At 44.2% G+C, this 20,623-nt stretch overlaps 1 protein-coding gene across 1 annotated transcript in view; it reads right to left on the minus strand.

Annotated features, from left to right (window-relative positions):
- Nucleotides 1–6,265: 6,265 nt before the first annotated feature.
- zfhx3b (zinc finger homeobox 3b) overlaps nt 6,266–20,623 on the minus strand; it is a 159,982-nt gene continuing 145,624 nt past the window's right edge. Inside the window, exons 6-10 of the mRNA XM_080843776.1 lie at nt 19,675–19,808; nt 18,816–19,016; nt 13,880–14,003; nt 8,168–13,672; nt 6,266–8,064 (exon numbers count right to left, since the gene is read on the minus strand). Coding sequence (XP_080699902.1) covers nt 6,341–8,064; nt 8,168–13,672; nt 13,880–14,003; nt 18,816–19,016; nt 19,675–19,808 — 7,688 coding nt within the window. The 3' untranslated portion in view covers nt 6,266–6,340. The remainder of the gene's footprint in view (nt 8,065–8,167; nt 13,673–13,879; nt 14,004–18,815; nt 19,017–19,674; nt 19,809–20,623) is intronic.

The following is a 20,623-nucleotide window of genomic DNA, read 5'->3' on the forward strand; positions in this document are numbered from 1 at the left end:
TATCTGAAATAACATGATGCCATATTCATTGCAACATTACTAGTGTTTATTTTAGCTTCAGTTTTTCCCCTTAAATACATAAACATAATTCTGTCTCTGGCATCTGCATATTGAGTTACACTAATCGCACAAGAACACATTTATTGGGAGGGCAGGGGACTTTAGCATGGCACAGTCGGGCAGCATTCCATTATGGCTTTTTCTTGATCTGTGTTGAATTTGTATGAAAGTTTGGCCAAGCCAGTAGCAGTGAGGTGTGATGTCTGGTAGGCAAGGGAGGGACTGTTGGCCTAGAGATTACCCTTGAGCTTAGCTGGGGTCTTTGAGTTGAGCTGACTTCTGTGTAATGAGTCCTAGTCTCAAGAGTAATTAATTTGGTTCACATCACAGTCACTAGCTAACGCATACAAACAGACATTCACACAAACACATACTTACTCATAAGCACACGCACTCTCTCACACACACACACACAGACACACACACACACACACACACCCATGCACACACTGTCTCTCTTCTGTCACACACACACACACAAAGGCATTATCTCCCCTTGATTTACACTTGCCTTTGAATTAGAGCACAACGCTAATGAACATTACACTTGATCCTTCTCTGAAGTCAAAAGGAATTAGTGAACTGTGGCCTTAAAAGCAAACTTCACTTACAGTCATATTTGTCTTAAGCCTTCATCATGTTGAATTAGCCGCAAACAGCCACTTCTAATTAAGCCTTATATCACATTTGTTACCTAACATGTTTTAATTAGTCTTGTCCATCCATCTGGCCTACAAGGCCTTTACATGTGACTGCACTGGGAGGGATGCTGCGTGTAACAGCCAAAAAAATTTGGAGGTGGCTGAGGGGACTGATTCCCTCATGCTTATCAGGCATTAATTAGTAATTTAGAATAAGACATAATTATTATTCTAAAATTGAAGCACGCATAACAAATTAATGTCTCCTGATTACATGATTGTGTGCAACGCATAATAGTGTGCCTTTAATTAATGTGAAAATGTAATAATAAAAGTCTTTCACAAATGCTTAACTTCCAAATCAGAGGCTGATTAGCCCATATGATGTAACTATGAGCTGTGGTCATATTGTGTGAACAACCCTTCTCAAACACAGAAAAAGAAGGAAAGACAGACACACAGAAGCATTTTATGCTCATAATTTTTAATGTATCACAATGAGCAAGAAACATACTTGATGAAATATTTTCAAAGGAGTATATTCAATTACCATCTACAATCAACTTAACTAGGACAACAAGGTTTTGTGACAAAAGTTTTCTTTAAAAGTCTGAAGTTCCACGTGGTGTATGTGTGTTAGTCTCCATGTAATTTGGTACAGTTTGGAAATCTTCATCATATAATTACAGTAACAAAAAAGCTAACAAGACTACAGTATAGAAAAGACATCAAGAACAACATTTTTGGTTTAACTTGCTCTTTTTTGTACATTGCAAGGCTGTTTCTTCTACCCTCGGGTGGGCTACCTGGAGCCACTGAGCCTTGTCTGTTAGGCTCGGAGGAGGAATAACTGAAAACAAAAAGTAAAACAAAAAAAAGAATAAAAGAAAGGATTAAAAACGGAAAAATAAAGTAACATTGTGGCACCAGGAGTCACAAAGGGAACAGGGAGCTCCAGTAACAGTTCATCTTTGAATTTGGAGCAAATGGTTTGGTTGCTTGTTAGTTTGGTTGTTAATTTTGGTTGTTTCGCTTGTTTGTGTATGTGTGTTCAACTGCTTCTTCAGGAATGACAGCCTAGAAAAAAACCACCCTCCCCCATTGCGTTCTGAATCGTCTTTTGATGGGTTTGAGAGGGATGAGATCGGCTGGCTCCGCGACACGGCGGGTCAGTCCACCCTCTGACCACGGAGCGCCATTCGTCAATCAGTGAGCCAAGCAAGGGGCAATGGAACAGGTAGCAACAACGTGAACGGGGGAAAGGAAAAAAGAAGCAAGTGTCACTGTCCATCCTGTTCAGAAGTGCGTAAAATGTCCATCAAAGCAGAAGTAGAGGCGGGGCAGAGAGGGAGACACAGAGAGAAACAAGGTAGGGGGTGTGGGGGTGGGGTGCGGGCGGCTCGAGTCACTGGGGTTCAGCGCTATAGCCGAGATCTTTCCTCTCTCTCCGCGCTCTTCTTCAAATGCTCACTGTTCTAGAGTCCGTCCCCACTGGGGACTTGTCAGTGATCCAATATTGTCTCGGTACTGCCTGGAGCCGCCCCAGCCCCCGTCTGCCTTTGGCTCCCCTGCCCCAGTTTGGTGTGCCCACAGCCTTCTCAGACGTCTCCAAAGTTTCCCAGAGTTCAAATCTTTTTTTTTTCCTTCTTTGTCATTTTTGAACAAAAAAGTCGATTTCTTCTTTTTAAATATATCTATATCTGTATACATGTTTTTTTCACAGTGGGCAAAAGGATGACCTCTACAGCAAAACCTGTCTTTTAGGATCTCTGTAAAATGTCCACAAAAATCAAGTATCCCAATGTGAGTAGACGCATCTCAGCCGTGTGATGTGTCGTGCCACAATAAATATACACTGGTCAGGGGGGCACAAACAGAAACGTTTCCTTTTTTTGTTCAACTGCATTACGCTTTGGCCACATTCATACAATAAATCAAGACTCAAAACTGCTCAGTGCTTCAGTATCATCGTTCTCCGCATTTTCTAATTATTGTTACTTTAATATCTGATTCATCTAAATCTTCAACAACTTACTGAAGATCCAGGTATGCAGTTCCATGTGTTTTGGTTTGAAATTAAAGTAAAAAAAAAAGTATAAAAATGCAAACTGATGCTGGCTCTTCTGACATACATACACACACGCGCACACACACACACACACACACACACACACACACACACACACACACACACACTCTAACACAGTCCATGCTGGCTAAATTGATTGTGAAGACATAACTTTGTCTCTCACAAGAGAGCCCAGAGACAAACAAAACAAAAAAAGACTTTGGAAAGAGAAGATCAGTGTTGAAAAAACAAGCAAACATAGGAATATTATTACACCATAAAGTGGCCAGGTCTTAAAGATAAAAAAGCGATTCAAATTTAAAGCTGGTGTTAAACATTAATTTATATGAGGGAAGAAATAATATACAGAAAAATAAAATAACATACAAATAGTTGAAATATATGAAAATAATAATAATTACAATAATAATAATAAATGTCATACATTATTTGAAACCAAAATAGGGCAAAAGCATTCAAAAATAATCTGTACAACATCAGAATTCTAAAAAATAATCATATGAACAATATTCTAGGTAACAGGACTTGAAAGGAGTGGCAAGCTTGCAGACCAAATCTAACGAATTTCAATAGCATGCGCAAGTATCAACACCAAATAACATTGCTCTGCGAGACGCAACACTTTAGACACACTTCCGAGATTGCGGCAATGTATTAATTAGTCCAAATACACTTGCTATACACTTGTGGCCAAGAGCAGTTATTCACAAATTGAAATATTTGTTTTGGTGAAGAAATTAAAGATTTAAAAAAGGTTTTGCTTTCATGAGAGGGTAGAATGATTTCTGTAAAGCATATTCTTTTCCATTGCAATAAGTTGGAGTAAATGACCTCTTTGGACATAAAGGCATTGAGATACCTTTTCACCATCCCAAATAAAACAAGGGACATCTTCAAAGAGACTCCTGCCTTTGTCAGTCTTATAATGCTTTGGAATGAAGATGTCCCTTGGTAACCTGTAATCCATATTTCATGCATGGAAATGGCTTAACACCCTGCAGAAACCCGGGCCAAGTCCCTGCTTGATATCCCAGGATGGGAGGCCGCCACTCCAGACTTTGCTAAACAGCCTTTATTTCCTTCTGAGTCTTGTTATAAATTGATAGGCATGATGACACTACACCGGGGAGACACATGTCTGTACCACATGTATTATGTACATTTTTGGTAACCACTATTACTTCATCTCATTCAAGTGAGCAACAACCTTTACTGGTCACAGAGGGTCTCGTACCCCCACCCTCCTCCCGGACCGTAACTTCAAACGAGGGAACTGAGTGGAGATGTTAGCAACCCACGATGGTAAATTTACACAACAGCTTACAGTCATCTTAGAAATGAGATCAAATAGAATAGGATCCAAATAAAAAGGAAAGAAATAGAATCAGTCCTTGCTTAAGAGAAAACAAAGTCAACAAATGCAGATGTGGTATTTGGAATGCACTATTCTTTACAAACGTCAGAGATCATTGGCTTTAAACATTGGTCTGTTTGGGGGGGAAAAAAAGAAAAAAAAAATCAGCCAAAATGTCCTTTGGAACATATATTCACAGTCTTCAAAGTTCCGTTTTTGCAAGAAGAAAAGGAGGGGGGAAAGATGTTGCAGAGGCAGGGAAATGGTTTATTGTTTGTCTTTTTGTTAAAGCTTAGCCAAAAAGCAAAATGAGCATGCATCTAGGTATTCTTCTTTTCAAAATCTACATTAGCAGCAAAACATATGTCCTCAAAGACCAGACCTTATACATTTTCTTCAAAAACAAACAACAACAACAAAAAAAATGTGTGACAGACAAAAAAAAAAATAGAGAGAGAGCTTTTTAACCTCTATCTTACAAACTGCAATGGCTCTGTAACGGTGCTACTCCACAATGCAAGGACATGGGCCCTTTTTTGGTTTTTGGTATTCTTGGTATTTTACGTAAAAAAAGCCACCTGTCTGCTTGCAAAGAAGCAAAAACGGCAACTCTGATGCGTACTCCTTTATTTTAAAACTTTGTTTTCTTTCCTTTAAAAACAGCAACAAATTCTCAAGTATAAAGAAGCCTCTTTTCTCATCTTTATGCACCAATGGTGAAAGTGTTTAGTCTTTGGATTTTCTTTTGTTTTAAAGCGTGAGAATTATTATTATTATTCTTTTTCATTTTAATATATGACATAAAAAATTAATAAAATAAAGCCGTAAACAGACTGCAGCCACACTATGAAAAACAAACATCTGCTTTGTAGTGCACAAGGAGTAGTAACCATCTCCAAATCTACAAAGGCAAGGCTTAAAAATCAAAAAGGGATGGGACGGAAATCGAGAGAAAGGGATCAAAGGGCAAGGAGAGTTAGACAGTGGTAAGTGCACAAAGGTAACACAAAAATAATTGAAATTTTTCAACACCTCAGATTTCTTTTAGTTTTTGGTTGGATTCACACCAACCCAAAAGAAGACAGAAAAAACCCTTGAGAGAAAAGGGAACCTGCCTTGTCAGTTATTGGCAGTTGGGTGAACGTTAGCCAGGAAGGCAAGGATAAGACAGAAATAAAGTATAGATCAGTTACTGCTCCTTAATCTAGTCTATTGGAATGACCAAGACAACATCAAATGAAGCGCCTTAAAGTTGGACAATACAAAAGCTAAATGTACACAAAGATTTTTCAGTCTACCATACTGTTTAAATTCATTTCCAATGCAACAATCTACTTAACACCAAAAATGTTTATATCTATCATAAATACAGAAAGGTTTATCTTAAAAAAATCTTTTTATCCCCACCAACAAGTCTGCAATGCTTTTCATGTCTGGGTAATGAGGAAGGGCTTATGTCCCATGTGAAGGATTTTTAAATGTTTAAACCAGCCATTCAGCGACCATTTTTGAATGCCCAGAAAGCTATGCTTTCACTTTACTTTTGAATACTTTCTGCCAATAAAATGAAACTTTAAAACATAGATGTTAGGAACAAAACAGAAAAAAAGAAAGTAATGACTTTCTGTAACAGAAAAAATTGTGAGCTGTTGACCTGAGAATAAAATAGACATTACATCATTCGTTTTACTTAAGCAAGCCATTGGTATTTGAACGCTTAGATCGCAAGAAACTGTAAGACTATTCTCCCATACAGTACACACTGGCTGACTGTGCTATTATATGGAAATACTTTTGCAAACAAGGGACAGCGTGTTAAATTGTACTTTGTTATCAGGGATTAGGGGCCATTTAAACAACTTTGAGGCAGTCCATTGCTATACAGCATTCCTCTATCATAAGCCAAAACTTAACTGCAGTGATCTTCTCTATTTATTTATATATGTATATATATATTTGAGTAGAAATAAACAAAAACCAGCATGTTGATATGGGAAAACAATCCACTAACATTTAAATTTTTGGTTACAAGCTTTGGAATTGCAGTTAGTCTTTACACATCTTTTTTGAAATTGGTTTGTATACTTTTAAACATATTTTAACATCGCTGCTTTTTTTGTCTTGTTTTTTTCTTTTGTTGTTTTCTTTTTTTTGTCTTTTACATTTTTTAAATACTGTCCATCATTGAAAGCTCTTTTACAATCTGATGGAGTCTGTTCCTACACTAGCAAGATTACTACTACAACTACTACTGTCTTTGAGACAACTGGGCTGAGTCTCCTCTGCCGTTCGGCCCAGTCTGTCAGCTGACTTCTGACTGCTGTCAGAGTCAGACTCGTCAGTAAAGACGTCTGTTGGTATCGAGGTCTGAACCCCTGAGGTGCTCAATGAACTTGAGGTAACCGTTGAAGGTGAGGATACTGAAGGAAAAGATGACAACGTAGAAGGAGCGGCATTGGGCTTTCCAGCTAAAGCTCTGGAAAAAGGGGCCAGGGGCCAGGGTTTGCCGGCAGCTGTGGTACTGAGTGGGGCAGCCGCAGAGGAAGAGGAGCACGAGGATGAAGAGGCAGAAGAGGACGGCATGGTGGCTGATGATGTTGGTGGGGGAGTGGGGGTGCTGTTTGGATGAGTGGTAGACTGCGAGGTAGATGCGGTGTTAGGATCGGGGAAGCAGGCTGAAGAGTGAGGTAATAAACTAGTAGCGTGCTCTTTGGCATTTCTGGCTGATCGTTTGATTGTTCTGTGTTTGTGCAAGGCCGACTCTAGGTGTTGACTGAGCGCTTTGTCCCCTTCTAGCGTAGTGTCGCAGGCCAGGCAGTCATACAGACTTCCCTCTGCTCTACTTTTGCTGCTGGGGACTCTAATCAACATGTCTTGCAGGTTTGCCACAGACTGACCGAAAAAGCAGATCGACTTCAGGTGGCCGATGGCCGCTTCCTCCTTGCTGAAAACAGCTTGACACTTACGGCATGCCAGCCGGTGCTGCACTTTGGGGACGATGTACTGGTCAAGAAGGGGGTTCGCACCTTTGCCATCCATCTCGTGCTGCTCTGTGGGTAGGTTATTGTGAGAGGAAGAGGAGGAGGTATCAATGGGGGGAGTGCCTTTCTTTTCCTCTGATTTGACTGGATCTTTGGCAGTTTCTTTGCGGTCCCCCGAGGACTGTGTGGGAACTGGAGTTTGGCTCGCTTTGGGTTGCTGGATCTGTTGAAGCTGCCGCTGCTGCTGCTGCAACGCCTCTTGAAGGCTCTGCTGATATTGCTGGTAATGCTGGAGCAGGGACCCTGGGGAAAGCCCCATCAGAGCCTGTGATAAAGCTGGGTTGTAGGGGAAAAGGCTCTCCATGCCATACATTGGCTGCAGATAGCCTCCTTGGAGAGCCTGGGGCATTTGAGGGGCATAATATGGGGAGAAGCCAGGCATAAAATAGGGAAGGAACTGACTGGTGAGCAGAGCTGTAGGGTCAGATGCCAAGGCAGCCTGAAGAGCTTGAAGCTGGGCAGGGTCTACCACATACTCCATTCCAGGAGTTGGCATTGAGGTGGCAGGAACAGCTGTATCTGGTTTCTCTTTCTTGGCACTGGCAGCTGAGGTGGTGGGTGCTGGAGTTCCCCCCGTTGAGGAGTGTGTAGCAGACCTCTCTGCCTTCTCCTTGGACTTTTCTTTGTCCCTAGACCTTTCAGCATCACGCTCCTTAGGGGGATCAGCCCGGGAACCCGGCTGTAGAGTTGCTGATGTGGATGTAGAACTAGATGTGGGGCTCGAGTGGGCAACAGAGGTGCTGGCCTGAGCTGGACTTGGTGAGGCCAGGGAGGAGGAGGATGGAGGCTTGTTGGGTAAACCAGATGTGGGGAGACTGGGAGAGGGGACACTGGCACCAGGCATGTTCAGGAGGTTTGGAGGTTTAGGAGGAGTTAAAGCTAGAAGAAGAGATTGTACAGAGAGAAAAATACATATTAGGATTTTATTGTATTTATGTTAAAATGTAAATTCTCATATTTGGTAAAAGTCATGATTACATACCTGTGTTCGATGAGTTAAAGCCTGGTAAGGAAGGGCTGCCGACTCCTGGCAGCAGAACAGGGGATATTCCCTGTAGATTTGGGTAAGCTGACTGAAGGTTTAGGGCTTGCAGGGCAGAGCTGTCAAACATGCCCTGTTGCTGCATTGCTTGCTGCTGAGCAAGGCCCAATACCTCATTGGCTTTCTTAATACGATCCATTTCTTGCTGGGCCATCAGCTGGCGAACAGTGGCTGGGTCAAAGTACTCTTTCTCTTTATCAAGTTGGCTGCCAATTGTCTCTTTCACCTTAGCTATATGCTGCTGGGAGAAGATGTGGTCTCGAACTGAGAGACGAGCACTGTACTTGACGCCACAAAGTGTACACTCTGTCTTAGGGCCTTCATAGGATGTCTGGTTGATGCCAAAGTGTTTTGCCATGCTGAGCTTGGCCTTTTTTTCCTTGGCACGAGCATTTTGGAACCAAACCTGCACCACTCTCTTTGGAAGTCCAATATCATTACCCAACACCTCACACTCCAACATGGTGGGGGTCCTGTAGTCATTGAAGCAGGACTTAAGTACTTTTAGCTGGAGGTTGGTCATCTGTGTCCGGAAGCGCTTTTGGCCAGGCCTGTCTCCACTATCAATGCTCTTACTCCCAGAGGCTCCAGGGCTGGGCGAACAGGGATCAGCCATACTCGAGGTCTCACTGTAATCCACAATGTTCTCATTTTCATAATCTTTATAATAATAACTTGTTGCCGGGCTCACAAGTCCTGAGGACATCTGGTCGTCATTCTCAAGGGAGGGTGCTGTCCCCCCAGACTTGGACAGAACGTCACTGCTCATGTGGCCATGCTTTGCATCGGCAATGTCATTGTCAGCATTGGCCTCATCACCAGTGGTAGTGTCAGTGATAGCGGTGTTCACAGAGGAACAATCATCATTGTCCAGTTTGCTTGGGTCAAAGCTCATGTTCACAGAGGACATGGATGGGCTTTCAAAGTCCTCCATTCCCTCAACTTTAATAGATGTGGGGCTCATAAGGGCCCTCGGAGAAAAATCCATGTTTTTAAGAGGTGACAAAGAAGAACACTGCCCATCATTGTTGTTGGAGGGGACTAGGTAAGAATAGTTTGAGGTATCCAAAGGGTCCATCTTCAGCTGCAATCCCTCGTGATCAGGCAACATATTTGACAGGGCCATGTTGTAGCCAGCACGTTTAGCTTCATGCCAGTGGCGTGAACGAATATGTGCCTCCAAGGCTGTCTTGGCTTTGAATAGGGCACGGCAAAAAGGACAGCGGCGGTGAGCTTGAGCTGGCCCCACAGCCCTGAATTGCCCTTTCCTTTCTCTGGCTCTAGTGTTCTGGAACCACACCTGCACCACCCTTTTCTTGAGTCCAACTTCATGGGCAATGTGATCAAGCATCTTGCGGGTTGGATTGGAATCTAGCAGATATTTCTGGTAGAGAATCTCCAGCTGCTCAGGTGTGATTGTGGTTCTTAATCGTTTGTCTCTCTGAGGTTCTTCACCACTGTTGGTACTATCATTCTCTCCTGGACTGGTGCCCACTTTCTCCTCCAACTTCCTCTTCAGGGAATTCATGGTTGAGGTTGGTGTTGAGGGAGAGGTAGCTGAGCTGCTTGGGATTTGTGGCATGGCCCCAGAGAGAAGCTGGCTTGCCAACAGAGGGTTGCTAGGGTCAAAGAGCATAAAGGACATATCCATGGGGCGGTCTAAGAATTGGGGATGGATAAACTGGTTTTGGACAGTAAGAAAATGAAGCTGCTGGTGTTCTTGCCAGTGCTCAAATGAAGGGAAAGCCAGCTTGCATTGCTCACACTGGTATGGGATCATCTGCTGGGCCAGCTGTTGCTGTGAAGCAGAGGACAGGTGAGGATTCAGTGTCATGTGAGAGCTCTGAGAGGGAGCTTGGCTAGACTGAGAGGCTGAAGGACCACTCTGTTGTTGCTGCTGCTGGGATAGGGAGGGAGATGAAATCTTTGAGTTCTTTGGAGCCATCAGGGGCTTCTCTTCTCTAGAGTGTCTTGGCTGCAGTGTTTCAGACATGTGCAGGTTCTCCTGTTTCAGAGATGGCTGACTGTCCCTGTGATCTAGGGAGGTTTCAGCTGAGTGCTTGGGCTTTTCATCATAAGAGTTGGATGTGTTTGCTGTGGTGGCCTCCTCCTTCTCTGAGGATGACATGTGAGAGAAGGATGAGGTGGATGGTGGGAGAGGGCAGAGGCTTGAGGATGTAGGCATTGGGGTGTGGCCTGAAGACCCAGATGGGGTATAATACTCATGAGAAAGGTCAACTGAATCCTCATTTTGGCTGTCTTCCTGCCCGTCCTCATCTTCATCTTTGTAACAAAGTTTCTTTTGGTGCTTGATAAGGTCGAAGATGCGTTGAAAGACCAGGCTGCACTTCTTGCACTGGTAGTTCAAGTTGCTGGTGCGAATGTAACGGTCATTAGACAACTCACGTCTTTCACCATCCTTACTTCCATCTCCCTGGTTCTCATAATTCTTGCGAGCCTTCTGTCTGGCATTCTGGAACCACACTACAATGACTCGTGTTGGCAGAGTAAGCAGGTTAGAGAGCTGCTCAAATTCATCATCTTTAGGGTAGGCATTGGCATCAAAGAAGTCTTGTAATACCCTAAGCTGGTAGTCTGTGAACCTTGTTCTCGAGGATCTCTTGCTTCCATAGCTCTCCATTTTATGAGGCTCAGGGGAAGGTGGTTTGGAGTCAATTTTGATATCCTCTAGTGTAGTGATTGGTGGGTTGTTGAAATTGTATGGAGAATCTTTGTTGCGCTGGCGTTCTTTGAAGAGGGTGTTACGGAACCAGTGCTTAATCACTTTCTGGGGAAGCCCTGACTTGTCTGCCATCTCCTTGATTTGGTCCTCATTGGGAGAATTGTTTATATCGAAATACTGTCTGAGGACCCTGAGCTGATCATCTGTGATGCGTGTGCGAGGTCTCTTGTTCTGTTGTTGCTGCAGCATGGCCGGGGTCATTTGCTGCTGGTAGAGTTGAGCAAGATCATTCAGTCCTTCAGATGATAGCTGACCTGACATTTGACCAGGCAGTGACTGAAGGGACATGGACTGCATCATAAGTGGGGAGAAGAGAGGCATGTCCATTGACATGGGCATCTGAGCCATAGAAACTGTGGGCTGTGGTGGGGGCACAGTTGGGGGAGTAGGGACAGAGACAGGGATATTTGGTGTCGGTGCTCTCTGAGGAGAAGGCTGAGGGGGTGGTGGAGGAGGAGGTGGAGGTGGTGGTGGGGGTGCAGGAGCAGGAGCAGCCTCAGGAGTCTGAGGTCTCAATGGGTAAATCTTGTCATACTGCTCTCGATACTCCTTGGCAAACCTTTCAAGTGACCCGAAAGGGAAGAAGGACTGATGGATGTGTTCTTGATGACTTTTCAGTATCAATATGTTGGAGAAGAGCTTGCCGCATGCCTCACATTCTAACTTCTCCAGTCCTTCAACAGGGTCGACAACTCGGCTGATAGGTGGTGGCCCAGTTGAGCCTGCTGATGTAGTTCCTGTTGGCTTTCTCTGTGCCTTCTGTTTGTTTTCATTGTACTGAATCACTAGCTCAAATCCAAAATTTTCCAACAGGGCTTTGGTTGCATTTCCTCGAGCATCTGAGGCAATTCTAGGTGGAGGAAAGCCAGGATCATGGTTCACACTAACGGCATTAGCCTGAATGTCTTTCTTGTCCTTGGATTTCATGTTTTCAGATGTATCTTTCGAGGTGTGGTCCTCACCTCTGTCATTCATTTCCTTTTCCTTGGGCAGGTCCCGCTCTTTCTCATTTTGATGAACATGTTGCTTTGGTTTCTTCTCAACTTGGTGTGAGAACTGGGCACTCTGCTGAAGCAAAGCCATTTGGCTTGAGGCCTGAGAGTGGGCTTGGTGCTGCTGTTGCAAGTGATGGTGCAATAACTGCTGCTGAAGACAACTCTGGGCCTGCTGGGCCTGCTGGGCCTGCTGGGCTGAATTCTTCTGATGTTCCTCCAGCAAAGCAGCTGAAGCGCTACTTAAACCAAGAGAGCTGAGATTCATCTCTGGGTTCAGTTGGAATTCTGCCCCAGGTATGTAAAAGGGAAAGAGCAGTTGCTGTTGCTGCAGTGGTAGAAGAGCGTCTGTTGTCATGGGGAAGTGCTGGAGAAGCGGGTTGAAGAGCTGAGACTGAAGAATTGCAGCTTGCTGCTGAAGTTCTTGCTGAAGTTGTGCCTGGGCTTGTGCCTGGGCCTGGGCCAACTGCTGCTGCTGGAGCTGCTGCTGGTGGCCTCGGGCAGACAGCATGTCTGCAAATTTCTTCTTTTTCATGTCGTGGTTTTCAGAGGGAGATGGATGGCTCCCATGGCTGTTCCCATGGCTGTCAGTGTTGTGTGACTGGCTCAGGTGGTTGTCCCTCAGCATACTCTGCACTGTCTGGACGCCTGCTGGAGAGCAGCTGCGGTTGCTTGAATTGGATGTGGAGTTGGAGACTGGAATTGGGCTGGGTGTAGAAGTGCTAATGGTGTTGGGGGCCCCTCCACTTGGTCCAGTGTTTACAGGGCTTGTAATTCCTCCTGCTGCCTCAAGCTTGGCTGCACGGGCCTTAGTCTGATGGAGGACAGACCGCATATGTATCTCCAGAGTGGAGCTCTGACTGTATGCCACATTGCAAGTGCTGCATTTGAAAGGTTTGTTGTCAGGGCTGCTTGTTGGCTCTGGCTGACCAGCGGTGGTCTCTTGTAGGGCCCTCTTCACCTTGTGCAGGTGTGAGACAGAGTTATAATGTACAAGCAGGATATTCTTCTGTGTAAAGGACTCTTTGCAGACTGTGCATTTGAAAGGCCGAGAGGGATCTAGGAACTTCTCCATGGTGAAGTTGGGACCTTTCCTGAACGGCAGGGCTCTCTTCGGCTCTGATCCAGAATCCTCTAGGAGAGAACCTGAGTCACTGCCAGTAGGACTCTGCTTTTCTTCTAGATCACTCTCCTCTCCTTCTTTGTCATCTTCTGCCAGAATGCCTTGGTCTTCACCAAGAGAGGGATCACCCATGACCATTAGATCTCCATTCATCAGTAACCCTCCATAGAGCTGCTGGATATCAGCCTCGCTTAGCTCCAGGTGACTTGTTTCCAGGTGCTTCTTCAGCGCCTGTAGGGTTCTGAAGCTTCGCTGGCACAGGCAACACATGGTGGCAGCCCTGATGACATGGTACTGGGAGTGGAGCTGGAGCTTCTCCACAGTCTTGAAAGCCAAGCTGCACTGATTGCAGCGGTACTTGTAGACGTGCCGGTCAGAGACAGGAAGCTGAGGCCTTTTGTTGTGGACTTCATTGAAGTGCATCTGGAGGGAGCTGGAGGACTTGAAGACCTGGTTACAGCCTTTCTTCCAGCACAGGAAACCAGTTGCATCTTCTCTTCCAGACTGGTGTTCCTCCAGAGGTGACTTGCGAGTTTCAGTCATCTCTGCAGAAAAAGGAACTTTCTCAGGGTCAGCATCTAAGGTTTCTGTGAATTGAAAAAAAGAACACCACAATGTTTTTATACCGTATTCATCTTCTTTTTGATTAAAAAATCATGTCATTCATATGTCATATGTCATTTATAAAAAAAATGTGGAACTTGCAATATGTTAAAATGACTTAATCCTTGCAGGTTCACCACAGAAAAGATTCCACTACTGTTCAGAAGATGTGCATTTGGAAAAACACAAACCTGTCTGTTTCTTAATGTCATCATTGCCAGTGTTGGCTGTGGACTGGGGGGTGCTTTGTGCCTCCCTTTCCGGGCTGGGGACTGGTATGAACATGCTTGCTGGCAGCGTTTCTGTACTTGCCACCTGGAAAATAACACAGGGCGTGCTCCTCGTTAATTGCAGGTCCACCTTCACAGTTTCTCTTTTATAGGTGGCAGGAAAGCTCAGATACTTGCAACGATGCGTACACAATAAGGGTGCCAGGGCATGGTGAATAAGTACCTACAACTACATCAACTACAGCTTCACAATTAAATTTAACACTAAAGAGAACTATATTAAGAAAAAGGCAAGAAACTGATGGCAGACAGAACAGCAATTTAAATTATGGATGTAACAAAAATAGTCATATAAATTGAGAACACACACCCATGCACACCTGCACTCACACAGAAATGAATCATATTATATCTACTTTCTTCGCTTTCCTTATAATTTGCACTTTGATCACTGCTAGTGTTTTGTCATGTGCCTGGAAAGTTCTCTGCTGCAGCCAATTAGTGGGATGGGCTGAAAGGCCCACCTTGGCCAAGAGTAAAGCTTATTAGGTAGCCTAATTAAATAATTCTCTCTCCTTGTAAAAAGTGCATTCTATTTCAAAAGATAAGAGCAGTGAGCGAGAGTGCCAGTCTGTTGCGTACACGGATCACCTTCTGAGTGTACAATGTTCATTCACCTCACCAAAGGAAGACTAAAACAACAACATTTGGCAAATACCTCACAAAATGGATTTGCATGTTTGTAGATTTTAATGTATGAAGCTTATCGTGAATGGAAAAAGTGCATTTCCATGTGCCTCTTTCTTCTAGTTCAATCATTCTTGCTGTATTTTTAATTAGACCGTTTCAAGAAGCAATGAATATTGATTAAAAAGTGCAGGAGTGCAGCCAGGTTTCCTGTGCTCTCAAAAGGTTGAAGTCAATCATGTGTGAATGACAGGAACCTTCCCTCTATCTTGGCAACCCCCCACCTCTTGTATACTCCAATGTTCCCTCGAGCTCCTCAATCTCTCCCTGTCTTTCTCTCTCTCTCTCTCTCTCTTTCTCTTTCTCTCTCTCTCTCTCTCTCTCTCTCTCTCTCTCTCTCGGAAAAAAACACAACAATTCATCAAATGCACTCATTAAGCGGCCCCTATTTAACAATAATCAGTGATTGAGATTGGAAGAGTCTGCAAGATGAGGCACTACCGGCTTCACCTTCTTTCAATTAACTCCCCAAACAGAATAATCACATCCACTCCCCACACAGCATTTTAATTCATACACCCCACCCCACATGCTACTACCTTTCTATTCCTCAGTCTTTTTGCTCCCTTTATACTCTTGTATACCTTGTCTATACCTTAAAGTCAGAGCCGATCAACCTCATATCCTTCGATTATGTGCGTGGGAGGTTTCTGCTTCAAAAATAAATAAATCTGCTATTTGAAATAATATGTGCATACTGCATTGGTTTCAATGGATACTGCTTTGTTTGAGCCTCGCCAGTGTGCTAGATGAAAACCCTCAAATAATCTAAATCTCAAATAATCCAAATAACCCAAAACATGCTTATATCTGCAAGACTGTGCATAATAAACAGCTGTAGAGCTTGTGTTATGGTTCAATGTTTGGATCTGTGGCCTGAAGTCAGAGCCGTTTTAAATATCAGCCAGGAGCACTGTTCTCCAAATGAACAGCAAAGAAAAGGTCTCCAAGCAAAGGATGCTCCAGAATGATTTAGTCAGCCTGAGACGCACCCTGAGAGGACTGCCATTCCTCCCAGCCACAGCCAGTCAGTACAACTGGGGTTTAAGTGGAACAGACAGGACTCTCTTGTCCATCAGTATGCAATTAGTTTAATTAGAAATACACAGAAATAAAATTCATATTCATATAATTTTTTACAACCTTTCACAATCTCCTCCAAAGTGAAAGCAGAAAATGAGTATGACCAGCTCGGCGAGTTACGAAAACAAATCACGCCAGTGATTTACATTACAAAGTGGACTGTTTCTAGACAACTGCTTAATTAGGGAACGAGAAGCAAGCACTAAGAGTATCCCAAGGTCACTTTTAATTTGGACCGGCTAATTGGCAAACATAGCTCCAAATGGCTATCATCTAGCCAGACTCAGAATTAATGAAGCACAATTATTTTCATTACCCCTATCTTAGACAGACAGAAAATGAGACATAGTGCTAGCAGAGAGAAAGAGAGAGAGAAAGAGAGAGAGAGAGTGATAGAGAAAGAGAAAAAGGGAGAGATAGAGAGATAGATAGAGATGGAGGAATGATGTGCATTTATATCTTAAGTGTGTATCTTTATGCATAGTCTGCAAGAAATAAAAGTCACCTATTGCAGAATTCATTAGGGAGCATCGGCAGGACAAGTAAGAGGGATATGGTACCCATCAAATCTGTTTCTATCCTGCCCCTCTTGTAGATACCCTGTGCATTATCTTCTCTATAAAAGAAAATATATTACGTCCTCCACACCTAATATTTGCTTGCAGGGACCGAGAGAGGAGATAGGAGCGGAGAAAGAAAGGAGATGAGAGGAGAGGAGAGGAGAGGAGAGGAGGACAGGAGAGGAGAGGAGAGGAGAGGAGAGGAGCGGAGAGGAGAGGAGAGGAAAGGAGATGAGAGGAGAGAGATGGCTTCACTGGAGTTAGGGACACAGTTACTCTGAGGCATGGGTCAGTAAGCCATTCAGCGCTGAAGTTAAGAAAATAACAAACATTTTCCTCTTTATCCCTAGAACTGGCTGAGAATAGTGAAACAAGAGCTATAGTTTTCATAGATGGCCTCTTCTGACTGACTTGAAATCAAGTAAATTCTCTCTCGGGGGGTGGGGGGTGGGGGGTAGTGAAGGATGAAAAAGGCCCCCAATACCGAGGGATTTTAGTAATGAAGTCAGGCGACTTAAAGAGGGATGATGTAAGTGTTACTTCTTAATATGAAAGAATGTCCCCCTCCGACATGTCTTGACAACGATGAGAATATTTCCCGCTCCGCTTTCAATGTACTCTTCATTCCCAGTGTTAATCAGTCTGGGAGAAGCACTTCACAGACTACATCTCTGGAGCTTTTTTTTTTTTAAATAACTTTTCTTACATTTTCACTGATGCAACCCCAATCCCCACAGAGCATTCCCATGCTGAGACAACACATCACCAAGTCACGCTGAGGCTTTGAGGACCTCCAGGATTGAGTGGATTGGGTGAGAAGGGGAAAGCAAATTCTGGATGGTACTTTTCTCTCTCTCTCCCTCTCTCTCTCTCTCTCTCTCCCCCGAAGCTCTTAGCCTTGCGGCAACATGGCTCTCGAAAGTCACTCGAGACCTCAGGTTGGCAAGTTAGATTAAAAAATAGTGAATAATAATATTTGCATTGCCTGGACTTGCATGTCATTACATGAGGGGGAGGAGGAGGGGGGTCCACTCATTAAATTTCAATTCATCTGTGTCACAATTACCTGAATATATTAATAATAAAAGCCTTTGTTTTGAATAGAACTGGAGTGATCACAGACACATGGAGACTGTCAAAGCACACCAGAGAGAAATAAAAAGAGAGGGAGAAGAGCTGCTCGTGGGGCGAACAACAGAATCGCCTATTAGAGACCCGCAGTTTATCGTTTTTTTCTTCTTCTCTCTTTCTCTCTACTGCATGTTCTTTCACTTCCTCAATTGACTGTGATAACATAATGAAACGGGAAAAAGGCTCATTGACAGTGGGCATGTCAAGACAATGGCTGAGTCGAAGGATCGCTACAGAATCAATCCCCCCTCCTCACCCCCCTCCCACCGCCTTCAGTCACCCCAACCCATAATATCTGACTTCAAGTGAGTCAACAGGACGCCCAGGGGCCATTTCACAATTAACAGTTTCCTTTGTGTTTTGATTAAGCCTCAAATGTCATCAATTAGAGAGAAGGAGACGGGAGAGACAACCTTCATTACACTCAGGCGAAGTGAGTAAGAGTGCGGGAGGGAGAGAGAGAGAGAGAAGGAGAGAGAGGGAGAGAGAGGGAGACAGAGAGAGAGAGGGAGAGAGAAATAGAGAGAGAAATAGAGAGAGAGAAAGAGTGACTCATCCACATGGAGCAAGCAAACAGGCTCTGCCCTGTCCCACACTGGTCCTTGACATGGCCACGATGGCGCCACGTCCAACAGGGGAATATAGTCTTGCGTGTACTTGCAGACGGAGTCAGTATGGAGCACACTAATAACTAAAAGCCCAGCAGGCCTCATTCTCCACCGTTTCTCTACTAGCTCCACTGACTAATAGAGGACTAAAAAGACACTTTAGTGCCTCAAAAAGATGTGATTAAAAGTGTGATTAAAAATGACAATGGACAGAGTGCCGGGAGGCGTGACATTTGCTCCGTCATTGTGTGCCAACTGAAAGCCCCGTGGCTGAGACACGTCATGTAATCATGCCTTCATGCAGGTCTGTGTCTCTGCAACAGGGAGGTCAAGAGCAAGTACTCCATATAATAACATCAGGATCACAACCTACATGGTTTCCTGGGTGTATGAATAGGGTTCAATACTTCAACAGATGGAAAACGTGTCAAGCAAGAGTATTCAACAGCGAAGAGAGAAAGCCAGAAGGCCATTTACAGCATGTTTCAATTTGATAGTTTAGGGTACTATGAGCAATGTAGATATAAAAGCCTGATACTGGAAGAAATGAAAACGACGAAATACATAATCTGGGTTGTGTAACAATACGTTTATGCGTGGCTCTAACTTAATGTTGGTCGCATCGAGTGCTAATTTCAGAATTCAATATTCAAAAGGGTTAAAAAGCTAACTTCTTTTCAGACTTTGTGAAAACAAATCTAAGCACAAACACACACACAGACACACACACACACACACACACACACACACAGATTGACGTACACTCACAGTGGAAATCAGCTTGTCAACGCAGTCGGGCGCCACGCTATGCAGGTGCGTGAGGTGGAACTGCAGGTGAACCTTGTTGTTGAGCATGTCCTGGCAGAGCGGGCAGCGGAACATGGGCTGGACCGAGTGCTGAGTCATGACGTGCATCCTGAGCCGGTTCAGATCCGTGTTGGTGAACTTGCAGTAGGGGCACTGGTACATCTGGAGCAGGGGGAGGAAGGAATGGATTCAATGATGGATGGATGAAGATGGAGGGATTGTGTTGGATTGATAAGAGGATATGAATGTGGAGGGATGACAGAGAAGGTTGTGTATGAAGGGAATGACAGGCAGAGAGAGAGGTTTTGTTTAGAGGGAGTGATGGGAGTAAAAAAGCGTGATACAGAGAGAAGTGGGGACTCTTTTCCTCTAGGAACAGATCTCCTCTGAACAGGGAACGGTGGGTTACCGTGAGTGGCAGAAAACCCTGGCAGACACTTCAAAGGCCTCTCAGCTGTCAAATATTGTATTGATTTTCTACCTTTTTGAGCAATTAGTGATGCAAGTGTGGCAAAAAAGGAAAAAAATAATCTTCGGATGAAAACACCCTGTTTGCATAATGCAAGAGTGTCCAGCTTTACTGAACTTCAGAAAATGCTGAGTTTTTCTCCTCAGTAATTAATTTCCAAGGGTGAGGCTTTCATAGCAAACTATTCCCATTGGCAATACAAGCTGAGGCAGATGCTAGAGAATGACACACAAATCAACATGTTTAAATGGGTAGTGGCGGCACTGACTGACTGCTGTATCCCTGACAGTGCAGATCAGGTTAAGTCTCTACATCACTATGGCTACCAGTGCTAATGACACCTCCGCTCACCTGCTCTGCAGCACTCTTCTCAGCTGTCCGGGGACGCTTGGAGGACAGGGGGCTCTCTGCAGCCCCAGACCTCGAGGACGGGCGCTTGGAGGGAGCCGGGGAATCCGACCGCTCCCTCTCCGACTGGCTGGCTGCTGCCACTGATGCTGCTGCGGCTGCTGTTGCTGCTGCTGTACACACAAACACAGGAGAGAAAATACACTTAGTCAAGATAGGGCAGAGAATTTCTAAAGAGGGTACTAATCAATCAATACAAAGGCTGGATAAAGGGCTTAAGGATGTCTTTCCCTAACTGTGACAGAGGCATATTTAACAGAGTTTGGGCAGGCGAGGTGGAGACAGGGCCCTCCTGTGCAAACTGCCACGCCATTTCAAAGACCCCTCCCATGCCACCAAGCAGACAAGCACTCAGAGCTCTCCCTGACGGGCTGTCTCTCCCAATGTTGGATGGTTAGGACATCAGACACCAGCAGAGACGTCTAATCAAAACGTTCGTTTGCCACATCAGGTTGCTCTGGCTTCTGCTCCGCCTCAGCGTTTGAAGCGGCGCTTTAGTGGAGGAATCCAGGGGACTTGTGAGGTGCCCATCACAGTCATGGCATGTCTGATCAGACAACATTTTATCTAAAAGAGGCCCATCACTCTTGCTTGAGCCCTGACCCTATTTTCTTCTTTGAATAAAAGGAAATATGTGTACATAAATATACATATGAACTAAGAAGTTACTCATATATGCTTAATTTAAATTCAGATATGCTTAAGCATATATTCTTCTTGTCAGCAGTCCTATAACTGATCAAATTGACGAGAGGAAACAGCAGCATGAATTGGTGAGTTTCATATAAAATTGAACTAAAGTAAAAACGCCAGTGGAGCCAATGCTCTGCCATGCAGCCATCTTTACTCTGCTCAGAGCAATTAAAACCAGGTGAGATTTTGAGCCCTTTGA

The sequence above is a fragment of the Sprattus sprattus genome (genome assembly GCF_963457725.1).
Source record: "Sprattus sprattus genome assembly, chromosome: 8".
NCBI classification, from domain to species: Eukaryota; Metazoa; Chordata; class Actinopteri; order Clupeiformes; family Clupeidae; genus Sprattus; species Sprattus sprattus.